The sequence below is a fragment of the Mustela putorius genome, unplaced genomic scaffold (genome assembly GCF_011764305.1).
Source record: "Mustela putorius furo isolate JIRA1106 unplaced genomic scaffold, ASM1176430v1.1 tig00000873_pilon_pilon_pilon, whole genome shotgun sequence".
NCBI classification, from domain to species: domain Eukaryota; kingdom Metazoa; phylum Chordata; class Mammalia; order Carnivora; family Mustelidae; genus Mustela; species Mustela putorius.
In genome coordinates, this window is record NW_025421504.1 from 2607117 (window position 1) to 2632846 (window position 25730).

A 25730-nucleotide genomic window follows, 5' to 3' on the forward strand; every position below is an offset into this window, starting at 1 on the left:
TGGGGTTAAAGGGGCAGCACGATGACAGAGGTGTCAGCAGGTCTATGTTTGGACGGTTGGGGGTGTGCCCACCCTGCTCTAATCTGACAGCTTCTTTCCCAAGATCTGCCTTCTCTCCTGTCCTGTGGACTCCCATCCTCTGTCCCTCTCTTACTGGATACAGTATGTCATGTGCTCTCATGATTTAGTCCCTTGTTTTGTTGGAGCACATCCTCTAGTAGCTTCCTGAGAAATGGCCCATGGGAAGTAAATGTTTTTGAAATGTTGCATATGCAAGTCTTTTTATGTTAATATCACTTAAAATTTTTTTATTTATTTCTTTGACACAGAGAGACACCGAAAGAGGGAATATAAACAGAGGGAGTGGGAGAGGGAGAAGCAGGCTTCCCTCGGAGCAGGGAACCTGATGCAGGGCTCGATCCCAGGACCCTGGGATCAATGACCTGAGCTGAAGACAGACGGTTAATGACTGAGCCCCCCAGGAGCCCCTGTTAATATCACTTTTGAGCTTACTTTGGTTCAGGCAGGGATTCTAGGCCAGGAAAGGTTTTCCTTCGGCACTTCGAGGGCACTGCTCCCTTATAGCTCCTGCTATTGCTCTGGGCACCACGAAGCCCATTCTCGTTTGGGGTCTTTTTTTATGGGACCTGGAAACCTGTGGGAAGTTTTTTTTGCTCCCCAGTGTTCTGTATATCAGTATGCCTTGCTGTGGGTCAGCTTCCATTCATCGTGCTGAGAGCTAGGAAACTCATTTCTCAGGATGTTTGCCTGTTTTTGTTCTGTGTCTTCCTTCAAAGCCTCTTGCTTTTGGAACATGGATGCATCATCTCTGCTGTCTCTGCGGATACGGAGGCTGTTGATATCCTCTCCTCTTTGGTTCCTGGAAGCTGCCCCCCCCCCCCGCCCACCACCCACCACCGTGGCTACCCTGCCCTGGGTGGCTTGGTGGCTCTTCTCCGAAAGGCTCTCTTCAGATGTCTGGTAATTTCAGGGCATCTCCTCACATTTAGGGGAAGGGCCTGCAGAGCCGACGGGAAGCTCTGTGGACTGGGTGGGGTTGTCCACTGGGGTTTTTCCCTAGAGGGAGACCGGTCTGCTCTCTGCTGGGACACAGCAAGGTTATAGCTTACCTGAAGGAGGAGGGAGGGACTCTCCTAGGCCTTGCCTGTCTGATAGGGTTCTCTGGGGGCTGAGTGGGGATCTCAGCCTTTGAGGGGCAGGATACCTCTCTGCCACCCATGCGTGAAGTCCCTCTGGCCACAGAGCCCCTGCTCCATTCTCCCCAGGGAGCACCCCTCTGGGGGCAGCTGGCCATCCGTGGTCTGGAGTAGGCAGCCGACGAGCATCTCTGGGCTTCTTAGACCTCAGATGCTCTGAGCTGCCTTCCCCATCTCCACAGGCCCCTGACCCCACTGGTTCAGAGCCTCGGAAGTTGTTTCTCAGCTTCCCTCTGCTGCGGGGTGAAGAGTCCGCATGGCCGGGCCAGGCGCTGCGGGCCCATGTGCTTTCCTCTGCGCACATCGTTCTTATGGTCTTTCCCCTTATTCTCCAGCTCCTTGGTCTTTGCAACTTCCCTGAGTCTCTTCTGGGGGTGTTCGTGGGGTCCTTAAAGGGAGGGACATTCACGTGTTCCCTTGTTGCTTTAGTCTCCGAGGTGACTCTCCTCTTACCTAATTATTATCACAAAGGACCATTCCCAGTTTCTCCTCCCTGTTCTCACTTAAAACAGCACAAGTTTCCGGGTCAGGGGTCTGGAAACCATTGTATTCGATGATACCCCACGACGGACAGCCTCTGGTCACGCCCGGTGTGGAGACATACGCTTGGTCCCGATGCCCGTGGCTGGCCAGATCCCTTTGACAGCAGTTGCAGCTGGAAGGGCACATTCCTGGGGCTTGTCGTGAGGTCAGCCTTGCGGGATCCTGTCCCCAAAGGGGGCGGTTCCAGTGTGAAGGGCTTGTGGCTCAACCTGCCACAGCTGTGAACTTCAGCCTACCCGCACAGGATCCTCGTGGGTCTCTGGTGCTGGCTGGGTCTGGTGGAACTCGGGAGTGAGATCTGGTGCTGTCTTCAGAGAGCTTTTCTAGAATGTTCCAGAAGAGCAACCCATAAAGAGCTGTGCTTTGTCTGTGAAGCAAGAGGCATGCCTGTGGGGCGGCAGTTGGGTGGTGGGGAGTGGGTGGGCCCAGCCACGAGTTGGAGCCACGGAAGCCTGGACCATCTGACAGCAGAGGACAGAGAGAACCAATTAGGTCTTTTGAGCAGGGATGTGCGTTTTAAATATGGGGGCTGGGGAAAGTTCAGTCAGCCAAGCAGCTGCCTGGCTGGTAGACAAGGCATTTATCCGGTGTTTAGCTGTAGGCCGAGCCGCTTACTCGAAATTGTAGAGCACGATTCCCCCTGGCCAAGACAGATCAATGATCCAGACAGGCTGGAGGGCCAGAAATTAAAAGCATTAAGCTCATAAGTGGACAGTAGCCACTTGTCTCGGACACTGTCTGTCCTCCCTCTGCAGGGAAGGCAGCCGGCGGCACGGAGCCCTGAGCCTGCAGGAGCGCGGAGTCCGCATCCCTCCCTCGACTGCCTCTGAGTCTTCCAGGCCCCTAACAAACCCCGGATTCCATGACATGCTTTTGGCCTCACACAGAAAAGCAGGACAGTCAGGTATAAGGAGAAGTCCTTCGGTTCCAGAAGCATCATCCAGAAGGCAAAAGCAACCTGGGATGGGCTTTTCATTTGTTTTTAGATTGAGAACGTCTTTGAGGTTACAGCTCCCCCCACCCCCCCGTGGCGTTCTGGGCATAGCATCTGTTTTTTGCTCAGAAAGAGAAGCAAGGCGCTGCCCAGTCCTGTGGTTCGGTGTGGGACAGCCCAGGTCCTCCTGCCTGCCTTTGGCGCTGACCTTCCTACTCTCCGTGGGTCCCATGCTGCCGGCCCACAGGGTCCCCTCCCCTGGCCCTTAGCTTTGGCTTTCCTCCCCCGCTCCCAGCTCCGCAACCAGAGCTGCTGCTGCCAGGCTGGGCGAGGTGGAGTAGTAGGAGCAGGGACAACCTGCTCTCACAATTATAGGCAGATCCTAAGCGGACCTCCCACAGTGACAGCCCACATGTCCAGCAGGGCAGGGGTGTTTGCATTGGTGTGGTTGGCCAGTCTGGACAGGCCCCAGCAGTGATCCTGTGTGGTCCCTTCACTCCCCATCCCGAGGAAGGCAAGGGGCTGAATTCCAGGCCTTAGTGGGGGTCTGTGGGCAAAGTGGAAAAGGAGGCAGGGCAGTGCAGGCCAGTGGCAGAGGAATGGGGGGGCATTCACTCTCGCTGCCGAGTTCCATTTCTGGGGCACCCCAATGTTGTCCTTTCTGGGCCAAGGCCAGGGAGGTGGGAGGTCAGGGGTCCTCATAGCAGAAGCTGTCCCCCATGATCTCAGGAGGGAGAGAGGGAGAGGCGGGGCTAGGGCTGGAGGGCGGTGCTCACGGGACCGGGCAGCTTCGGGCTCTGGGGACCCCTGTGCCTCGCCCACTTCTCCCTTGCCCGGGCTCCGCGGGTCTGGCACTGCGGGCCGCCGGGTGCGCGGGGCCTGTCCGCCCCGCCGCTGTCCCCGGCCGCGCGGCCTCGGGAGCCCCCTCCCTCGCGGCGCGCTGCGCGCTCCGCCCGAGCCGCCGCCGCTCGCGTGCTCCCGCTGTCTCCTCGCTCCAGCCGAGCGAGCCGGAGGAACCGGGGAGAGGGAGAAAGCGAAAGGGGGTGGAGGGAGAGGCGAGAGGGAGAGAGAGGAGGGAGGGGGGGAGCGAGCGAGCGAGCGAGGGAGAGAGGAGGCGGTGGCGAGGGAAGAGCGAGTGCGGAGCGCCGAGCGGGGCTGCTCCTGAGCCAGCGGAGCCTTCTCGGATAGCCGCCCCGGCCCCCTTGCCCGGGCCCGGCCCCAGCCGCTTGCGTGGTCGGAGGAGACGCGGCCGCCGCCGCTGCCGCCCGAGCCCGGCCCCGCACCGCACGCCCCTCGCCGCTGGCCAGCTGGTGCCCGCGCGCCCCGGGACGCCGCTGCCCGCTGGGGGCCGGGATGCAGCCGGGGCATGGCCGCCGGGCCCCCGTCACCTGCCGCGGGGAGCGCTGAGCCCGTGAGTAGCCCGACCCTCGCCGCCCGCGCATTGCCCTGCGGCGGTCATTACCTTCGCGTTGCACGAACTGGGGGCCGTGGGGCGGGGGTGCTGCGGCCCGGGGAGGGGCGCTCGAGACCCCACAGAGGGAGGCGGGGCTGTACCGTGCGGCTGGGGACCATCCCGAGGGCGCTTGGGGAGGGGTGGCGCCCTCGGGGTCAGGGGTCTCTGTGCAGGGTCTTGGCTCCCCGGGTCCCTCCTGGGCTGGGGTCACGACACGTGGCCCAGCCGGAGGCTGGAGGGACGGTTTTGTGAATGGGAAGGCCCCGGGGTCGGACTCCATGGAGACACAGGGGAGTCCCGCGCGCTGTGTGGCGGCAGTGGTGGCGGCAGTGGTGGCGGTGGCGGCGGCGGCGGCGGCGGCGGCACAATGCCCGCGCGGGGAACTCCCGAGCGGGGGGGAGGCCGAGGCGCACGGAGATCCCGGCCCGGCGGGGCGCCTCTGGAGAGGCTGCCGGAGACCGTGCGGGGAGCAGGGGTTAGCCGCCCTGCGGGGTGCAGTGCTCCTCTCTCCCAGCACCCAGGCCCCGAGAGCCCTGCCCGAGTCCTGGGGGAGGAGGCTTCGCCGGAGGAGTTGAGGACCCAAAGGAGTTGTGCGGAGGAAGGGGGTCTCACGGCTCCTAAGAGCAGCCGGGCCTCAGCGCCGCGCTACGCGCGAGGGTAGGCAGCGTGGGCGGCGTGGGGGGGGGTAGTGACAAGCAGCGCAGGGCCCTCCAGGGGGCGGGTTGGGGGCGCTCCCAGCGGTGTCTCCAGCCCCGGCGGAGCGGCTTCTCTCCAGCCTGGGTCGTCCCCAGGCGCCAGCGCTGCCTGGCTGGGGAAGCTGGAGCAGGAGGACCGGGCACAACCCTGGCCCAAACTTTCCGCCCCCGCGGCCCAGGGTGCCGTGACACTCATCCCTTCCGGAGGGCTGTCTCTCTGCGGTTGCGGTTGGAGGCCCGCGGTCACATTCTCCCCCTGTGCGGAGTCTCCCCCCGGGTGCCTCACCGCATGCCCTCGCTGCTGGGAGCCTCACCCTGTCCAGGCGAGGGGGAGGGAGTTGCACCTGGTGGCTGGGACCCGGTCCCACCCAGAGCGGCTCCAGGATCCAGAGTCTCATGTGGGGTGGGGGGTGTTGTTAGGAGTCCGGACTCCTGCCCCTCACCAGCGGGTTAGGGGTTCTGTGGGGTGGGGAGAAGCTTCTCCATATTAGCTTTCCAGCTTTTCCGAGGGACTAGGTTTATTTTTTAATGGTCACTTTTGAAAAGGACTCCCGCTGCGCTGCTTTTCCTGTCGTGCAAGAAACACCTGGCGGTGGAGGGCGGGCGAGGAGCGGGTCTGAGGGCTGCATCCCCCAGGCAAGCCCCCTAGTTGGAGCTCCCTACATGCTGGGTCGCTGTGTTCCTGCTGAAATACCCTCCACGCTCAGGGATGCCCTGGGCACGCACCCGGGGGACCAGGACACTCAGCAAGGAGCATGTCCCAGGGTAGTGGAGTTAGGTTGCCTGTAATGAGGTCTTTCAGCTTTGGTTTTACTGGTCTGCAAAAAATAAATACATAAATAAATAAAAAAAAAAGTATAAACATCACAGCAGAACCTGCTCATTAAGTGTGCATAGTGGATTTGGGCGGATGTCTTAATTAGGCTGCGTTGTTAACGGGGATATTACACTAATTAAAACCAGACCCTCTAGGTGAGCAAAAATTGTGGAGGGAGAGGGAGAAAAGTTGCAGTGAAAGCCTCACCCAAAGAAAGCAGGATGAGCGCAGGTGGGGCGTGCTCCCCCTGTGGGGGCTTCTTGGGACAGTATCGGGGGAGGGGACTTCAGCGCACCCCCTCCCTTCCTAGGGCTGAGGACAGAGGCTGCCACCCCTATCCCTCCCCAGGGACTGGAGGTCTCCGGGGGACTCACTGCCACCTCACACTCCTGCAAGCAATGGTTAACCCCTCGTTCCCCTGCCGGGAGTTTCAGGGAGGGGAATGGTGTGGGTGAGGTGGGAAACCCTGGGGGTTTTGGAGCAGAGGCAGGGTGACATGGGTGCAGCAGGCCAGCCAGTCTGGGCCTGGCGAGGCAGCTGTGTGCAAGGGGACGGTCTGCCAGTGGCGCATAGGCTGCTTGCCTCGGAGCCGCCCGGGTTTTCTGGCACGAGGTGCCCATTTCCAACAACGGTTCCCTCCCCCATAAAAAGAGGACCTAAATGATTTATCTGATCCACCCCCCCGGGGCCTGGGGCTGAGAGAGACCTCCCTGTCCACTTCCCCCGGGGCCTTGGGTCTTCCCAGGCTTCTGGGAGGAGCTGGGAATTCAGGGAGTCGTCTCCCTTCTCCCCACCCTCCCCCCCAAGGCCCGGCCTCTCTGGCTGCGTCAGGCCTTCCTTGCGAATGCCCCTTGCCCAGTGCCCTCTGACAGGAGCAGAAGCAAAGCTGGATGTATTCACTGCCCTCTGCAGGGGCCAGAGGCTGGGCTGGAGGGAAGGCAGAGGTCTGGGCCGCCGCCTGCCACCTAGGAAGCCCCAGGCCTGCAGCCCGGCGGCAGCACCAAGGACAGGGCCAGGGGCCGGCCGCCCGCCCTCCCGCCTCTGACATTGTACTGGGCTGCTGGGGGCCACTGGGGGCGCTGCTGGCGCCTCCTGCTAGGGGGATGGGGAGGGCTCCCGAGGTACGCGCAGAGCTAGGGGAGCTGGGGGCCAGTGAAGAGGCAGATTTCGGAAGGAGGCAGGTGGGATGAGTCCTGGGTGCCCTTCCAGAGGGGTCTTCTGTGGTGTTCCTGCCGCTTACTCAACCTTGTACGTTGCCAGTGGCTTGTGGGAGAAATGGAGAGAAATTATGGAGCTCTTTGATATCTGGGGATGCACGAGTCATGCAAGGCGGCGGCCAGAAAAAATGCTCCCCCCGTTGTGGATCCTTGCCAGCCTGGTGTAGCTCAGGCCTGTCTCTACCTTGCAGACTTCTTCCCAGCCGCCCCTTCAGCCATCGCCAGAAGCTCCTTCATTCGGTGATGTGTACAAGTTGGAGGCGCCTTGCTCTTACAGGCAGGGAATGGGGCTGGTTTATCCCCGCCTCCTCCCGTCACGCACACTGTTTGGTGCGTGCCTGTGGAATCAGCAGTGCAGGAATGGACAAGGGAAGGGAGCTCCTGTCCCGCCCAGAAGTGTCCGGGCGGTGTGAGGAGGGGGCCTTATATAGGGCGTGGAGTTGCCACTCCGGGCGGGACAGCGCCATGCAGCCACCTCCACAAGGGAATGGTGTTTCCCAGGCCGCAGTGTGGGCCTCCCCTCCTCGAGGCCTTCCTCCAGCCCGGCTGTCTGTGTGTCCGCAGTCTGTGGCCACTTGTCTCTCTCTGCTGATTTATGGCTGCGCTCCTCCTCTCGACTCTGTTGTAAAGACAAATGGAACCTGACCCGCAGCTGGCATTTGGTGAGGAATTTTTTATTTTTAAACAAGTGAAGGGGGAAAACCATCTTGAAACTTACTCCCTTGAACAGAGATGCTCCTTCTTGGGCACCTGCCTTTCCCCAAGTCCCCGCCCGCAGCAGGCCTTCTCTTCGCACAACGGACGGCCTTTCTTCTGCACAACGGACGGCCTTTAGGGACACGTCCCATTTGCACCTACATCTTTTTGATGAGCCGCAGTGTCTCCCCACGTGCTTTTATAGAAGCAGCACGTTATTTTCACAGGTTCATGATACATTCAGGCAACCGAAACATCTTATTTTCTGCCGCCCCTCTGAAGTAGGTTTCTCTCTGAACCGTCACTGTCTCTTTTATTTATAACATTCTGGTTCCATCTCCCCCACTTCTCACTGTCTGTCTGTCTGCCCCCCCCCCGTACTTTCTGGGTGGTGCAGGCACTTTGTATGTGACTTTCTCCTTGCATTGCCTGTGAGAGTTGAGGACAGCTTTCAATTAGCAGTTGGATGGTGGTAATAATTGAGTACACAGTGGGTTCTGTTCTTTGTGGGGGGCCCTGCAGATAGAAGGATGAGCGTCCTCACTTGAACACCTCGAGATGAGGACTGATCTGGTGTCTAGAATAGGGGTTTTAACGTCAGTCCTCTAAGTAAATTACTTTGCTGTAGCCGTTTCTCCAGGGCCACCAGATCATGCCTTAGGAAGGTGACTTGAGATAATAAAGCACATAAATCCGTTACTTTATTTGAAAGTGTTTCCTTTAATGGGGGGTGGGGGAAGCTCACACTATATAGATGCATTTGGGAAAGTGTTGTCAGTCTGGGTGGAGCCAAACCGAATGTCCCAGGAGGGCTCAGGGCCTGGGAAAGATTGTCAGCTGTCTTTTAAATCGGGATCCTAACGACGTGCTCAGCTGTGTGCTACGGCCGTCTGGCCTTGAACCTAGTCTCCACTCTCCCTGTGCAGCTCAGGGCTGGCTCCTGTTGGCTCCGCGTGGGAGGTGGGTTGTAACTTGTTGGCATCAATGTCATGTTGTGGGTTGGGGTCTTCAGAGTCTGTAGTGTTCTCTGAGGATCAAGAGCAAAGCAGTTCTCCTGCCAAAAAACCAAACCAAACCAAACCAAAAAAAACAAAACAAAACAAAAAAAAAACAACAAAAAATGTTTAACATCTAAAGCCAGAGAGTCTCAGCAGAAGACAAGGAGGGAGGGTATGTGTTTTTAGCAGACCTTCATGGACTTACTGCTATGGTTAGTGGCTGTACTGAGATCTTCCTCCCAAGGTTCTAGAAGAGCAGGGGCATAGGCGAAGCAATGCACCGGACCTGGCTGCACCAGGCTGCTCCTGAGAGAACCACGCCTGGTCGTGGGCGCCGTGTGCGCAGGTGTCTTCCAGGTGTCTCCCGCACACTGCGGGGAGCGAGCCAACCCTTTTGGTCTGGCGTAGCTCTGGACAGTGACTGGGAACCAGGAGGAGAGGCAGGTGCTCAGGTGTGTCTCTATTAGCCCTTTCACTTGCAGGTGAGTGAACTGCCTGGGGACAGATACCTCCTACCAGCCAGACTCTGCAGTTACATCAGGTTCCTTCTGGGGACTTGGACACGATCATAGCTTGTATCTTTTGTGTGTAAGAGAGGAGAATCCATGTACCTTTATTTTTCTGGGACACCTTGGTTTCACAAGGTGAAACCAAGAAGAATTCTCCTTTCACCAAAACGACTAAGCAAGAAGTAATACAACCCCCTCCAAAAGATTGTTCTCGCGGGGCTGCCAGTACAGTTGTGTGGGCAGTGTACTGCACAAGCCTGGGGCACATGTGGACCTCTGCCTGTGAATAGTGGAACACTGCAGGCCGGCTCATCAGTCTCCTTGTCTGTGACACCAAATGAGACTGAGGGATGATGATGACAGGAAAGGTGTCCCTCTGGGGCCGGAGCCCTTCCCCTATCCCCCTGCAATTTGTGTCTTTGGGCCCTGGGTGATTCCTGGGCTGGGTGTCTTGTCTCCAGATCGTTTCCTTGTAGGCCAGGGCAACGAGAGCGCAGAGAAGCACATGTTCTTAGCACCGAAGCCTCGGCATGTGAAGGTGGGAACCTCTGAAGGCCGAGGGACGTTGTGTTTACTTGTGTTGGAAAGAGGGATGGGTCACCGGAGGAGTGAATGCCCAGGTGCACTTGGAAGTAATTTCTTGCTAACGAATAGTTTGAAAATCCTTACTGAATATAAACCAGAGGTCTCACTACTGGATTAAATAGAAAATAACTGACATCTTGTGGAACTTTTCTTCTAAGGGTTGGGTGCAGGGTGATGCTCCCAGGTCTGTACAGAGGACCTGCCGGGCACCTTAAAACCCAAGCTTGTGCTGCTGACTTCTCCCCCACCCCATATTTTTTCTTTCCTGCTGGCAGTAGCAAGAGGGGTTCAGCAGGAGGTGTGAAGATGGTGTGAAGATGGTGTGAAGATGGTTTTCCAGTGGTTCACATGGGCCGGCCGCACACACAGTGTGTTCCTGTGCTCTGTTATGGCGGGACCCAAGGAGAAAAAGGCAAATCAGGAAGGTTTGTGTTCTGGCTCCTGTCCGCCACCAGCTCTTGCTGATTCAGCCTCACAGCCTTGCCTCTCTCTGGGGGTCCTCATTAGTCTCAGGGGAGTCCCTGACACTGTGGCACTGGTGTCCCTCCCGCAGGCTGATGGTGTAAGAGCCACCCTTCACCCCTGGGACACACAATTTCGATGCACATTGAAATTCTACACAACTTCTGAACAAAGCAGTAGGTTCTTTACCTTGCTGGAGACTTCAGGGCCGCTGAGGCAGCAGCACTGCTGGTCAGTGCACAGAGGAGGCAAGCGCCTGCCCATGCTGGGGTTGGGGCGGGGGAGCTGACCACAGCGTGCTATGGGGAGGGAATGCAGACGTGTCCACCTGTGATTGGGGTGAGCTCACAAACCTGTTTCCTCAGCTGGGCAGTGGGGAGGCAGCGGCCATCAAGGGGCTGGCACTTAGTAGGCACACAGTGGCTGGTCGGGAGGGGGGGCCTTTTCTGGGGCCACCTGCCTGCCAGGGGAATGGGCATCTCGTCTGAGTTAAGGACACAGCCTCTGCTCTGTTTCCTGTGGCCACAAGGAGATGACGTCGTTTCCAGATGGGTCCAGGTGGCCAGATGGAAGTGGGTCTGGTGTCTCTTTGTAGCAGTTCTTACTTGGATGGCCAGGAGGCACCCTCAGGCGCAGCCTGGCGGCTCATGCTCTCAGGGACAGGCCAGGCAGAGGGACGTGAGTCAGGTCCTGTCCATGGGGCTGTGGACCCAGGGGTCACTGGGAGAGAAGACTCTTGCCTGCTCATGCCGTATTGCCTCAATGGGCCACCTCTCCCTTCGCATGCTTCTGTTTTCTGGGGGTGGGGGGCGTGGTGCGGGACGAGCTCAAGAACCAGAGTTGGGGGGTGCTGCAGCTGGTCTCTCTGCTTTTGCTGAAGCAGCCTTGGGTTCTAAGGTTTGGGGGCCCTTGGTCACTGCCAGCTGGTTTTTCCACGAGTGGGGGAGAGCGAAGAAGCATCTTGACCCTGCCCCCACCACCACCCTTCCCAGATTCCCGTGAACCTGTGGATCACCCCCAAAACACACAGTCTCATACAGAGAGATTCTGTGCCACCTCTGCCTTCAGTGCAGGGATAAATGACAAACCAAAACATGGTCTGGCAAAAACCATTAGCTGTAAACATATAGTGTGTGTGTGTCTTTCTGGAACATTGACTCTTCCTCATTGAAGGGACCACAGTGGTGCCGTTAGGCATACCTGGGACCCCCACTGCAGGGACAGGTGAGGTGGAACCAGGGCCCAAGGGGCTGCTTTTCCAGGCTCCCTGTAGGCCGGGGATCGGGCTGTGGTTCACCAGCCTCCCCGCCGCACTCCCCGAGCTGCTGGTAATGGGCTTCATAGCGCCTCTGCCCGCCTCGTGGGGGTGCCACCTGCGGGTGCACGAGTCAAGTGTTTTGGAATCTTAGCAGAAAAGTGGTGATCTGGGGAAATCCAGTGTGAGACCTGTTATCTTCAAGGGTGTAGTATTATAAGCAGCGTTCGTGAACAGCTCACGCCACATCAAGAGTTAGGCTGCGAGACTGCCTGCTGGCCACAGGGGGTTGATGGAAGCTGGGTGATGGCCTTTGATTGCGGGGGACCCCATTCCCCTTGTCCTCACCTCGGAAGCCCTTTTAGGGTCTGGGACTGCCTTCCAGCATGATGGCCAGCGAGCACATTCCCCACGCCGTGCCTGGGGTCTCTCTGCAAGCGTGCCCCGGAGCTGGAAGATGCGTGTGGGACCCCTCCTGTCGCTGGTGACACTGTGGCAGCGAGCATTTGCTTTCCTGATGTGTCTTTGGTAAATGCATGAGTGCCCTCCACCGTAGGTTGAAATCTCATCTTAAGAGTAGACATGTCTGCACCGAGCAGATGCGTAAAACTGGAACCAGGTCGTGGGTAGTGGTGTCTGCGTTTCCGTGTTGGAAATGTGGCCTGCGGTCTCTGACCCCACCCCGGCCCCCAGTCACCACGTTGTTCTTCCTCGGCTGTGTGTCACCAGAGACCAAGTAAGGAAGAGCCTCCCCCTGCCACCGTCATAGGCACGGTAATATGTTTTGTTCAGATCCGAAGAAGAAAACTCACAAGACCAGACTTGGAAGATTTTGGCCCCCGACGGTAATTTTTCCGAAAGCGATGAGCGCTATAAATGAGGGCTGTAAAGGAAGTCTTTAGGTGATGACCGTGACTGTGATGTGCAGTGTCTCGAAATGCATTAATAACACACCAACATCACAGAAAAATTAAGTCTGCTGGAAGAGGAAGGAGACATGTTTTGGGGCCGGAGGCCGGGCCTTCCTGTAGCCGCCTCAGGTCCGGGGCTCCGCCCCTGTGGCCTGTCCCCATCTCTTCTCCGGAGGACCCCGTCCCCCCGGCTGCCGTTCAGTTGCTCACAATGTGGATGGGAGGGAGAAATAGGATTTCCTTCCCAGGGGGCTCCTCCCGGGGCTGTGCGGGGCTGTGCTGTTTTCCAGCTAGGCGGACGGAGGACTGCTGAGCCTTCCCCAGGGTCTGGCCCCCCCGTGACTGGAGTCAGGCTGCTCCAGAGCTGGGGCCTGAGGGCGTGGCTCTGGGCACCCCCGCCCCCACATGGTCCCTCCAGGCTGCAGTGGTGAGTCCTCTGCAGTGTCCCGCCCCCATTAGCAGCCAGAGCATGCGGCCACACGTGCTCTCCTGCCCTTCCCACTCCCGCCTGCCCCGACCCCATAGCCTCTTTCTCTTTCTCCTGCTCCCCCCCCCGCCCAAAGCGGGCAGACCTCTCCAGCGGGATGCAGGTGAGGTGCTGGCAATGGCAGGTCAAGCAGCTCTGAGCTCAGAGCAGCTGCGGAGAAAGATTTACGGTTCCTTCCTGCCCTGCTGGATGGACAATTAAAGCCCCGCACGGCTGGAGGAGAGCCGTGTCGTTCAGAGTCAGGACGGTCAGAATAAATCCGTCACCTCCGCTTAGAGGCTGAGCCGGACTGCTTCCTGGGGCCTTTCCGGCGGGAGCCCCCTCACTCGTAGGTCTGAAGGCTCCAGGATGGAGTGTTGAAGGAGCTGATGGATCCTGAGTGCCGAAGGAGTTGGGGCCCGAAGGCACCAGGGGTCTCCTCGCAGGTGGGGGACATGCTGTCAGCCTTCGGGGCAAATTCTGGATGACACGTTTGCAGGGTGTTTGTCTCAGCACCTGGCACCCGTGAGAGCCGCAGACGAGAATGTTCTTGGGTCTGAAGAGTGGACCCCAATCTGACAGTGGAGTGTATGTGCACACGCATGTGTGTGTGGGTACAGGTGCACGCCGACACACATGTGTGTATGGGTGTGAGTGCAGGTGTGTGCATGCCGGCACATGCGTGTATGTGTGTGTGGATGCGGGTGTGTGCACGCCGGCACATGCGTGTATGTGTGTGTGGATGCGGGTGTGCGCACGCTGGCACACATGTGTGAATGGGTATCGGGGTGTGTGGGTGCAGGTGTGCGCACGCCGGCACACGTGTATGTGTGTGTGTATGCATGTACACACAAGCACACACACATGTGTGTGCTCACCTTTTGGGCACTGGCGGGTCCCCCCGTGTCTTTCCACCCACGCGGGCCCTGGCCAGGCTGCCAGGACCGGGTGTCAGCGCACCGGCCGGCCCCGTGGCCGTCCTCCTTCTTGTGTTCCGTGTCTCGTCTCAGTGCCTTCAAGACTCTGGCCATTTCCTCAAGGAAACTTCGTCTGTGTGGAAGCGAGGTGCCCAGGGCGGCTTGGCCCTCCTACTGGCTAATTGGTGACCCGATCCTGCGTGGGAGTCCTGTCATTCCTAGAAACGCTCGTTACTTCCTGCTTCTCCCCACCTCCCCGCCCGCCCCCTCCCACCTCCCCACTGGGGTCTGAGCTCCACGACGGTGCTGGAGCGGTCCACGTGCGGCGTGGGCTGTGGCATTAGTGGGTGTCGAGCCAGCCAGCACGCCAGGCCTTTCATGAACTTGGATACTACAATTATGTGTGCAGAAATGCTGAAAGGGCCATTTAGGATTTTTCTGCCTTTAAAAAATAATTCCTTTCTTCACAGCCGTGTGCCCAGCCCGTTGGCACCACAGCTGTGACGGAGCCTCACAGTGGCTGCCAAGCTCTCCAGCACGTCAGTCTTCCGTGTGTAATAAATAACATGCAAACTGCCACCAGTGCCGTGGCTGGGGCTCCCCCATTGTCTGCTCCGAGGTGCTCTGTGCACAATCAAGGCAGTGTGTCTGGTGGGGTGCACTGCCCTCTGCTGTGACTTACCGTGCTGGCCCAGCCACGAGAGTGGGCCACTGGACCGGGCAGTGTTCTTGGGTGTGTGCACACCCCATCCACACATGAGGGTGTCCCTTGGCATGGAGAACCTGCTTTGCTTCATGGGGAAGGACCAGTGCCCAGGGCAGGGCTCCCAGCGAGGCATTTCTGAGCGTGGGCGGGATGGGGTTTTGTGGGGGAATGGAGATCACGCACAGGCATTCTGGTCGTCTGAGCGTGTGTGTGTGTGTGCATGTGCGTGTGTGGGTGATTGTGCGCGGGGACTGGGCTCTGGCAGGGGATCTCCCCACTTTGGGAGATGCGGGGGGGTGTCCTGGAACCCGACGGGGACCGCAGGGAGTGGGGTTACTGGTCTCCAGACTCCTGGGGAAGGGGCAGGTGCTGAGCGGGGTGCCGGGACGCACATGGGAGGCGCGCTGGCTCAAGGTCACCCTGTGGAGAGCACCCTGCCCCGAGGACAGAACCCAGACTTGTGACAGTGGTGCTCAGACGTGACACGTGCTTCCCCCTCAGAAGGTAATTAAACGTCTGGAGGCAGCTGCTGCCTTGGACGCTTACCCAAAACACTCAGAAAAGTGTTATTCAGGGACCTTGTTATCTTAAAAAAGAAGAAGAGAACCCAGCCCACCCAAGCACCAAATAACAACCAACAACTCACAAACTTATTATTTTTTTTAACTTCCCCGGAGTTGCCATGGTTACCGGCATGCGTGGCTCCCGGGTCTCTAAGTAGATGGGCTGGGAGGAGGCAGGAAACCTCTGGGCTGGGCCTCCACGGTGTGTTCCCCCATCTGAAGAGCCTGTTGGTGCCCCAGTACGCAGGGAAGGGGCTGGGATACTACGGAGATTTTCCAAGACCACAGAATGTGATATTCTGATGCAGTGCTTCTGAGCTGCCGGAGACGGAGTCTGTCTCCCACGCTAAAATAATTATAGCTAGGAGAGCAGAGAATACATCATTCCAGGTCCTTCACAGCGCGGAGTGTGTGTGCGTGTGTGCGTGCTTCAGCCCCGGCATGGGCTCTGGCTCCTTCGGGAGCACACGCGTGTGCCTGGCTGTGTGTGGAAGGGCAGCCACGGCCCCAGGCACCGGGCTCCTGTGGCCCGCCGAGCACACGCCCAGACCGTGCCATCGGATGGTGAATTTCGGCAGGGGATGTTTTTGGAGGACCAGCGGGGCAGGTGGGAAAGGGTGGATCAGGGCGGGAGAAAGAAGCCGGGCCCAGATTCCTTCTGGCCAGACTCAGGTCTACCCCTGCGAGCACGGGGCTCTCTCCACGGGCAGAGGCACCATTCTGCCTTCTGCCGGCTCAGCCCGTGTGTCCAGAATACTAACCAAAAAGGGAAGGGGCCGGGCTGGGGGTGAGCTGTGTGTCCTGCTGCCGTGTACTTTGGGGTCTGGATGCTTTTCTTCCTTGGGATGGACAGAATGGCCAGCTGCTGCGTGACGGGGGGCCCTGAGGCCCCGGCAACTTGCGGGGCATCTGCTTCCCGCTGGCATGTCTCCCACAAGCACGGGAGGCAGCGGGGTGGTGTGGGGGCACTCAGCAGGCGGTAGTGGATGTAGGCAGTGAATTCTGGGTGCTGGGGGACATGGTGACAGATGAGGGCCCTGCTGCCGGACTCTGTGGCTCAGGGTCAGCCCTGGGGACCTCAGAGGGCTCATTTTCGGCTGGGTCTCTATTTCCTTCCTTTCCACCCAGCAGAGAGCAGACGATGCCCTGTAACTGCATGGCAGGGCCACGCCTCTCTCCCCTTGCACTGCGGTCCTTGCTCATTCCAGTGGCAGCCCCAGCCCCTGGGGCATGGCTGGGCCGTGTGGCCCCTCGCAGAGGCTGGTTCCCCAGTTTGTGGCGGGTTCGCTTGTCCACGGACGAGATGCAGTCTGACTCCCGTGACGTTTTCTTGGCCAGTTCGTGAGCCCCGGTTTAAGGGGGCTGAGTGAGTCCAGGAGCCCTGGGGTCTCTTTGTGAAGTGCTTGTGTACACATGGCTGGAAGTGGGGCGTTGAGGCCGGCAGTGATCCCCATTTCTCCTGGAGAATCCTAGGAGCTGCTTGGCTGGTCAGGTAAATGGTGAAGGTGAGTGGGGAGCTTCTGGATCCTTCCACGAGCCTGGGGCAGAGCCATGTCTATGGCCATGTCCAGGGTGAGTGGGCCTCTGGAATGCTTGCACACTTTCAAACAGAAGACACCAAGAGCCATCCTCAGAGCTGCTGCCCGTGGCTCCCTCCGTCCCCGTCTTCATGGCACTTCTCTGGGAGTTGTAATTTGCACTGATGAAGAAGAATGAGAAATGACAGACCCCAGTAGGTGTTGGCACGTCTGTCTCCCACGTTAGGTCGTAAATGCTTCGAAGGCAGGGACCCTGTTTTCTGCAAAACGCATGGGACGGTTGTCTCTCTACTCATGGTAGGTTCTCAGTCAGTATTTGTGGGCTCTCTGACAGCTGGCTGGGGTGGCCCCGTGCCCCGTGAGCCCTGCATCCTGGTTGGGCCGGTTGGCAAGTGGTCCATGTGCATTTCTGCCTCCCGTTCTTTCTGGCACTAACAGCCCTGTAGAGTCTCACTGGTGTGGGAGGGTGTGCCGGAGGCCTGGGCTGCCTCCTGGCTGTGCTGTGGGCACACCCTGTGCCCTGGGGCCAGTGCTGGGGGTGGGCATGGGGGCTGCTGTCAGAGGGCCCTGCTGATCTGTAGGAAAGCTACTGGGGTTCCCAGCCTGGAGAGGAAACGGGCCCTGTTCTGGCCCTGGGGTTGGCAGGGGTGAGGCAGTGCCCTAAGGGTTTGGTTGGGCTGTGCATCCAGCTTCCTTCTGCTTCAGCCGGCAGTGAGCCTTGGCCTGTGTTCTGCAGGCTCCCCAGAACCAGGGTCGGCTGCCAAAGAGAGCAGAATGCTTCTAGGAGTGGGGGTCTCAGATATGCCTTCGAGCTGCCCCTCTTTGCTGGGCTTGGAGTAAAGAGTAGGTGTAGGGGAGGGGAAATTCCTAGGAAGGTGCTGGACTGTTCTAGAAGATGGCAGGCTCTTCCGGAAGGCGGCCCGAGACTCCTCTAGGTGTGTGACCCCGAGACTGGCCGTGTCCTTTGGAGGGCAGTGCCGTCATCCACAGGGGCATCGGCTCGTGATTACTGATGCTGATGGAAAACAGAAGTGACACGGATAGTTCAAGATGGCAGAGGAATCAATATTATTTATATTTAGCTTGTGAATATGCTGCATATTTCTCTGCTGGCAGATTGGTCTTCACAATTATATTTTGTGGAATCCAAGAATCTGCTGTCTGCGGGCCAAGGGCTGCCACCTTGCTCCCCCAGGAGTGTTGTTGGAGCATACGAGGACCCCGCGTGACTTGGCAGCTGGCACGAAGGGATGTGCCAGCTCAACCAGCCCAGTGCCACCCTCTCCCCGTGGCATGGTGGCCGTGCCACCTCTCCGAGACCGCCCACTGCTAAGAAAGCCCTGTGGAAGGCGATGGACTGAGTAGACGGTGGGTTTTGTGCCTCTGCTTTAGACATGCGGGGACGGGTGCGTCCATCGTCTGTCATGACTGTGATGGTGAACAGTTCGTGTGACACCAGTGTGTGCACATACCCTGTCCTCATCTTGTCCACTCTCTTGCTGGGTGATGGGCTGGGGGCTCCGGGGTGGGAGGCTCACTTAGGGCGGCAGCCCCAGTGTGGGTGGAGGGGCTGCTCTGGGAGCCCATGCGCCTGTGCCCTGGGCCGTGCGGAACGTCCTGCACCATCCCGTGGGGCCCGGAAGGCCGCACCTCGGCCTGGACACTGCTGCTCAAAGACCTTTGATTGCTAAGATGCCTCACATTAGACATGGTATCGATTTACATTTTATATTTAAACCATTGGCTGTGCTCCCACTGGCCTCCCAGAAGAGCACTGTGGGGCCACACGGGCTCAGGGACGGGAACAGGGGCCGAGAGGCTTCCCACTGCTTAGGGGTCCCATGGCCACAGGCCTGGGGTGGTCTTTGTTTGCTGTGCTTGTCTGGGGTCCTGGGGTGCCCCACAGGAGTGACTGGCTCCCCAAGTTGATGTGTGAGAGGACAGGACTCTGAGATGCACTGGTTGATGACAATGAAAAGAAGCTTCCAGAGAACCTCTTGGGATCTGGAGCCAATGGTCTGTTTCACTCCCTGTCCTTCAGTAGGATTCCACCCCCACCCCCCGACTGTGGCATGTAGAACCTTCTAGAAGTAAGGCCTTGTTCCTGGATGTACACCATCGGTCTCAGAAAGTCCCTCACGGGTTTTAGGAGCATTCTGGCACACCTCAGCCTTTCGCTCTTGGATTCCTTCCACTTCCAGCGTTGGGGGGAAAGGGCACAGGCTCTCCCCTCTCTGGCACACAGTAGGTGCTTCATAAATACTGCTGTCCTTTTGTCCTGAGAACGCAGCTGGAAATAAGCTTCGTGAGCCTCAGCTGCGTCTCTCCCTCTGTAGCCCCAACCTTGAAACCTGCTCACTCAGGAGGAAGGAGGGGGAGGCCAGGAGAAGCGACAGTTTGACGGAAGGGCTCCCAGGTGTCCAGACCCGCCCGGGCGCCTCTCCTCTGAGTGGGTTTGGTTTCTGTCCTGGAGCCTGCTGGTGCTCGTCTTCTGTTTCCTCTGCTGGCCCTCAGGACCGGAGCAGCCTGGCGAGAGAACGCGTGCTGGGCCAGAGCAGATGACCGTCTGTCCGGGGCGGAGCCTGGAGCCGTGCCTGGCGTGACCGGCAGGTCCCCTGGCCGCCCCTTCCTCCTCTTGTCATGTACAAATCAAGACGCAAAATGGGGACGCACGCTGGTAGGAGACACAGTCGTACCATAGAGTTATCTGAAGCGGTCAGGCCAGCCCGGTTCCCAGAAACGAGATTATTTTAGAATTCCATCAGATTAAGAGAGGATCCCTCTCCGGTTCTCTCTCCCTGCCCCTTCCTCCTCTCCCCCTGCCCTGCCCCCACGGCCCATGAAAGATTTTCTGGCAGTGTCAAGGAAATGTGACCTGGTTCTGTAATAAAGAGGAGGCTTATTAGAATTAAGGCCTAACAGCGTTAAAAAGCAATCTTTGCAAGATTGAGGCCACGGGGGAATTGTAAATTCTCAGCAAAGACCTCATTGAAGGATCGGAATAAAAACTTGACATGCATGTGCGGGCGGGCACACATGAAGGGATCCTCAAAAAAACAAAAGAAGCTTAGTTTAAAAAAAAAGAGCAAAGCAGGAGGGGGAAGGAAGTGGGGGCGGCTGGGGAAAGATGGGGGGGCTCTGTCCCTAGTCTGTCGTGGGGATCCCCCGGGTAGCCCGAGGGGCCGGCGTCCCTCCTCTCTCTGCCAGGCTCCGTACTTAGCTTCCCGGCTGCTTGCTGGCGCGGCTCAGCAGGCTGGGCTTTGTGGGCTGCTTGGGCCGGGCTGTGGGGGACGTGGGAGCAGGGGAGCAGGGCGGGGGGCTGTGCCTGGCTCCTGGGCAGGGAGGCAGGGAGGGTGGCGAACAGGGCCTTGGGATTAAGCCCAAAGTGATGTCGTCATTGAAGGGACCCTCCTGGACCTCCTGGACCTCCACCTCCAGGGTGCGTCTTCCTAGTGCTGTCGTCCTTTGGGGCGGCGGTAACAGCGCACCGTGGACGGGGGCTTATGAACAGTGCACGTTGACTTCTCCCCGTCACTGGGAGTCCAGGATCACGGTGCCGGCCGACCCGGAGTCTGGTGAGGGCCTTCTAGTTCATAGATGGCTGTGTTCTCCCTGTGTCCTCACGTGGCGGAAGGGGCCGGGGGTTCTCTTGGGGATCCCTTTTTTAAGGGCACTAACCCCATCACGGGCTCCTCCTTCGTGACCTACTCACCTCCCCAAAGCTCCACCTCCTCACACTGTCACCATGAAGGTTGGGTTTCCACATAGGAATTTGGTGGTAGGGAGACATACACACTACCTGTTGGTCCTGCAGTGACTGGTCTCGCAGTGGTGTACTTGGCAAGCTGGCCCTCGGGACGGGCGGGGGGCCAGGGTGGGTGGAGGGCACACGGTCTCCTGGAAATAGACAGCCGCCTTGTTTTGGGCCTCCTGGGACCACCTCGGGAGAGCGTGTGCCTTGGAGACCTCTGGGCTCGGCTCTCACTGGCCACAGCTGCTCAGCTCCCCTGCATAGGGTGTTCCTGCCGCAACCCCTGGGGCTTCTCTGCCCCCCATCAGCTCTGTCTGGAGGGAGAGAGGGGCTCTCTCGGGCGCTAACGGAGCAGCTGAGGTGGGGGGGACTTAATGCGGCCAGGCAGCCCTCCACCGTGGGGGACTGGCTGGGGGGAAATGCCACCCCCACCCCAGCCCTCCACTGTCCCGGGATGGGCTGATGCACATGTTTCCCTGGGGGTCCGATGGATCTGGGTGGAGCCCCCACAGCCCACAGGACGAACGGTCATAAATACGTGCGCACACCCCGTTCTTCCCTCCCCACCTCAGGCTCCTGCTCTGGCCGCCGGGATCACTCCCGAACCCCGTTCCAGCCTGTATTTCAGTGGCTCCGAGCTAATACAGCGGCCCCACAGCACACCTGCTACTGCTGAGGCCCGAATTCAGGATCAGGACAGGGTGCGACATGGACTTTCATCACTTGGGGCTGCCCCTGACACACAGTAGGCGCTCAGTGAACGTCTGTGGATGGATGAGTTTGGACACAGGTGTCCTTGCCTCTCAGATGGGTGGAGCCTGGCTGGAGGCTCTTCCTTTTGGTGCCAGGACTGGTCATGGGGATGATGGGGCTGGCATCCCTCCCCCCCGCCCCATCACTAAGAATCCTAGAAGACAAAGTGTTGTGACCAGTACTCAGAGTTGGGAGAAAAACAGAGCCCCTGGAGCAGGTGGGCTCATTCCAGCCAGGACTCCCAAAGCCATGGCGCCTGGCTTCCCTGGCCCCATGGTGGACATTCCTCCATGGCCACCAGCCACCGGAACCCTGGGCAGGTGTCTTTTGAGTGCACCCCCCATGGCTGAACTTCATCCCCAGCCCTGGATCCTTGTCCTGGGACAGTGAAGTGGGGGCATGGGGTCAGCCAGGCCTGCGTGATGCCACTGTGTACTGAAAATTCACCTGGGACGGGGGACAGCTCCCTCCTTCCAGGAGCCCAGCAGTACCTTTGGAAGTGGCATGTCTTCAGAAGCTGGCCAAGGCTTACACTGTGCCCCTGGGAGATGGGACCCCTGGGATTTCTGGCAAGTTGTCTCCAGTCTTGAGCGCCTCTGCTTGTAAGAGGATCATTGGAGATTTCCATGAGGTCTGGGGTGGGGTCTGTGCTAGTCCTCTTCTGTGACGTGGGTCACGGTGAGAACCTCTCAGGGCTGAGTGGATGTCCCCGCGTCCGCCATTCCCTTCTGGGGAGCAAGGGGCCATCTGGATGCCAGGGAACGGAGATGGGACATCCAGGAAAGCCAGGTGCCAGGGGCTGTTATTATCTCTTTTAGTATGAGTGCTGCGCGCCCAAAGTGACTTTTGTCAGTATCCTTGACCTTCCCCTTTCTCTCCCGGGGGAGCCGGCTCCATCCTCCTGGCTGGGTCAGGTGGCCCACCTTCAGCCAATGTTCTAGCCCCAAGGGCCACCAGCAAAGGCAGTTGCATTTCAGGCCATTACAAAAAACATCCGAGGGGGTTGGGAAGGAAGTAGCAGTCCCAAACTTGGCAACAAATTGATGGCAATTTTTGGAAGCTTATCTGTGTGAAGAACGCTCGGCAGGAATATTCATTTGCCTCTTAAACAAAGGGCAATTATGTGCAATCCTGTGCTTTTGTGGGCTTCCCAAGAAGGACTCACTGGAGTCTCCTTTAGAGTCTGCTTGTGTGGCTGTCCCCGCCCGGGCCTGTCACCTGGGTCCTTGTCCCAGTCAGGGATCAGAACAGTAAATGAGGGTGTGTGTGCTGGGGGCTGTGCAGGGGGAGAGGAACTAGATGGGGGGGACAGGTTGGGGCAAGTGGAGGGGAAGAGAAAGCAGCCCCAGATGCAGGGGTTTCTTTCTGGGGGTCCCACAGCATGGGGACTGCTGGGCCCCCTACCCAGCTTTCGGGAAGTGCGCAGGGAGGGGACGCCCAGCTAGGGGTCAGAGGCGCTTTCCCTGTAGCCCTCCTTCTCCTCCCTTTCTTGTTTTGTTTTCAGTCTGAGGACTTCATTCTCCAAAAGCTGTCATTTTACATAAACCTCTCACCAAGGCCCATCCATTCTCACTGCCGGAATCTCCGTGTCAGACCCTGCTGCCCACCATGGAACTGACAGCCTTCCCCACCCAGTGCTGGGGCCTTAGGTCTGGAGGGGTAGACGCCTGCGTGCCAGTGGGGTGATCGTGCCGGTGGGGTGATCGTGCCGGTGGGGTGATCGTGCTGGGGGGTGATCGTGCTGGGGGGGTGATCGTGCCGGGGGGTGATCGTGCCGGTGGGGTGATCGTGCCGGTGGGGTGATCGTGCCGGGGGGTGATCGTGCTGGGGGGGGTGATCGTGCCGGGGGGTGATCGTGCCGGTGGGGTGATCGTGCCGGTGGGGTGATCGTGCTGGGGGGTGATCGTGCTGGGGGGTGATCGTGCCGGTGGGGTGATCGTGCCGGTGGGGTGATCGTGCCGGGGGGTGATCGTGCTGGGGGGGTGATCGTGCCGGGGGGTGATCGTGCCGGTGGGGTGATCGTGCCGGGGGGTGATCGTGCCGGTGGGGTGATCGTGCCGGGGGGTGATCGTGCCGGGGGGTGATCGTGCCGGTGGGGTGATCGTGCCGGTGGGGTTCTGCAGGGAGAGACTGAGCAGGGCGCCCCGTTGCCAGCAGCCCGTCGCATCCCCACTGCCTTCCTTGGGCCCCTTGTGGGCACCCCCGGCTCTTCCCGCGGCCCTTACGGCCGGCTGCTCGTATGCCCTCCCCAGGAAGAGCACTGGAGCCTGGGGGGAGGCAAGAATCGTGTCCCCTGAAAAAGTTGTGTCCTAACCCCTAGGACCTCAGAATGTGGCCTTCTTTGGAAATAGGGTCTTTATAAGGATAAGGTTAAAATGAGGTCATCAGGGTGAGCCCTGATCCAGTATGACTCGTGTCCTTATCAAAGGGAGACATCTGGACCAGACACGCACGCAGGGAAGCTGACGTGAGGGCACAGGACAGGAGGGCTGTGTCCGCTAGCCCAGGGACACTGGGGGTCGCAGCACGCCAGGCTAGGAGAGGGGCCCGGGACGGCACCTCCCTCAGAGCCTCAGAGGGCACCAGCCCTGCCCGAGCTGCCAGCATGGACTTGCTCCTCCAGACTGCTCCAGTGAGCGAGCGTTCCTGGGAGAGTAAAAGCCCAGCTGCTGAGGGGAAGAGGACAGGCATGAGGAAGTGCCCGTGGGGGCCGGCTTGTGTCAGGCTCGGAGGGCTCCTGTATGCACATTACTGTGGGCTCAGGAGCCAGATCGGGACGCCTTCTCCACAACCCTGCCACCTAGAAACTCCTGCTGGGGCTTTGAGACCCCGCTCTGATATCCCCTTCTTCCCGCTGCAGTCCTGCCCTGATTGCTCCAGCGGCTCCGCGCTCTGTTCTCCCACAGCCTCTCCCCTGTGGCCTGGAGGGTCCTGTGATTTCCTGGCACAGCCTGTCCTTCCTGTGGGGGCTCAGAGCCTTTTCTCTGCGGCTGCATTTCTCAAGGTGTGGTCCCCGGACCCTGCGCCTGAAACACCGCGTGTCTTGAAACATGCAGGTTCCCAGGCCAGACTCCACCGACGGCCAGCAGAGTCCGAGGTTGCCAGCTGCCCAGGACGTCCTGAAGCAGAGCCGAGCCTGGAGGGCAGGCTTCTGAGCAGTCGCACTGGGCCGGTGCTGCTGGAAGAGGCTGACTTCTGCCGTCCTGGGCTGGGCTGGGGATCTGGCTGGGCGGCCCTGCAGGCTGGTGGGTGAGGCTGGTGTTCTGGTCATGACAGTGCAGGGACGACCCCTCCCCGCTGCAAACAGAAGGACTGGCCCGTTACTGTGGACGGTAGGTCCGATGGCTCCCCGTTAGAACCGAAAAAGCAGAACCGCAGCCGGTGCCTCTTGCAAAGGCAGGGTAGAGGTCTTGGGAACAGGCTGCCTGCGCTGCGGCGCGTCACGCACCTCTGGCTCCGCCCCAGACCCCGCCCACCACACAGGCCCCGCCCCTCACACAAGCCCCGCCCCCTGTGGAGATGACTGAGCGTGTGCGCGCTCAGGGGTGCCACACGGAGGCTTGGGATGTTAGCTCTGTGCCTTTCTGCTCGTGCCGCTCCACGTTCTCGGGCCGTGGGGCGTGAGGGCCTGGGGAATCCGTGCCCTGAAGGGTGGGTGTTCTGGGTCTCTGTTGTCCGTCTCCCTGCCTACAGGCACCTGCGGCACAGTTTTTGGGGCTGGCCAGGTGTTGAGTCTGTTTCAAACGGCCATGCCAGGACCAGCTTCTTCATCTGCAGCAGCACAAGGAATTTTTTTTTTTTTTAACCTCCAGCATGGAATTTTCCTAGTTATTTTAAATAAGTTTCATTTATTTGTGCTTGGCATTCAGATAGGAATTACCAGCCTTGCACAGATGCAAATTCAGAGTCATAAAAGGAATATTGACAGCAATTGCAACCACATCACCATCTCTCATGCGATCAGATGCCCCGGCTGCCGTCAGAGCAAAATGGAGCCTTTGAAAAGCTGTAGGAGAACACACTCTCCAACAAAACAAGCCCCTTTGGAGAAACCCAGGACATGGTGCTTCTGGGAGCTCTGCAGGGCCTCCAAGTGGCTCCTTCCGTTTCTGATGGAAAATGCATGCAAAGAAAAATTGAAACCCAAGATCTCACCAAGTAAATCAAACCCCACCAGAGTGGATGTAGCTGCACGTCTCCACTGGGTTTCATCCAGGGGTGAAGGCGTGGGGCGTCCTCATGCCTTTAGGGGGAAGCATGTATCATTTAGCTCTTGTTCAGTATGTCCCCAAACTTGGAAGCATGGAACAGAGGTTGTGTCTCCTTGCTCATGACTTTGTGGGTCGGCGGAGCGCTTGTGCTGATCTTGGGGCTCTCGCATGCATCAGTGGCCAGATGGTGGGTGGGCTGCAGGACTGGCGACTGGTTTTTAACTTTCTGTGGGTTTTCACCCTCCAGAAGGCTAGGCAGAAAATGGAAGTGAGTGTAACCCGTGGAGGCCTAGACTTGTAGCTGGCCACCACTGTTTCCCAGTCATCTTTTGGCCAAGTGTCAGGAGGCCAGTCCTAATTCCGCGGGTGAGGAGATAGACCCCGCCTCCTTGTGGGAGGGGCTAAGAGGTCCCACTGCTAAGGGGGTGTTTACATGGGGGTGTGAGCGGTCAGGGGGCACTTTTGCCATCAATCCACACCTGATGGAACACTGGCATTGGGAATCAGCCCATCTTGAAGGCATGGTCTGGCTG

The 25730-nt window shown here is 59.0% G+C and overlaps 1 protein-coding gene across 1 annotated transcript in view; it reads left to right on the forward strand.

Annotated features, from left to right (window-relative positions):
* The first annotated feature begins 3101 nt into the window (after nt 1–3101).
* Nucleotides 3102–25730, forward strand: part of LOC123393518 (translation initiation factor IF-2-like) — a 97151-nt gene continuing 74522 nt past the window's right edge. The window contains exon 1 of the mRNA XM_045085787.1: nt 3102–4105. Within this exon, the coding sequence (XP_044941722.1) occupies nt 3414–4105 (692 nt within the window). The 5' untranslated portion in view covers nt 3102–3413. The remainder of the gene's footprint in view (nt 4106–25730) is intronic.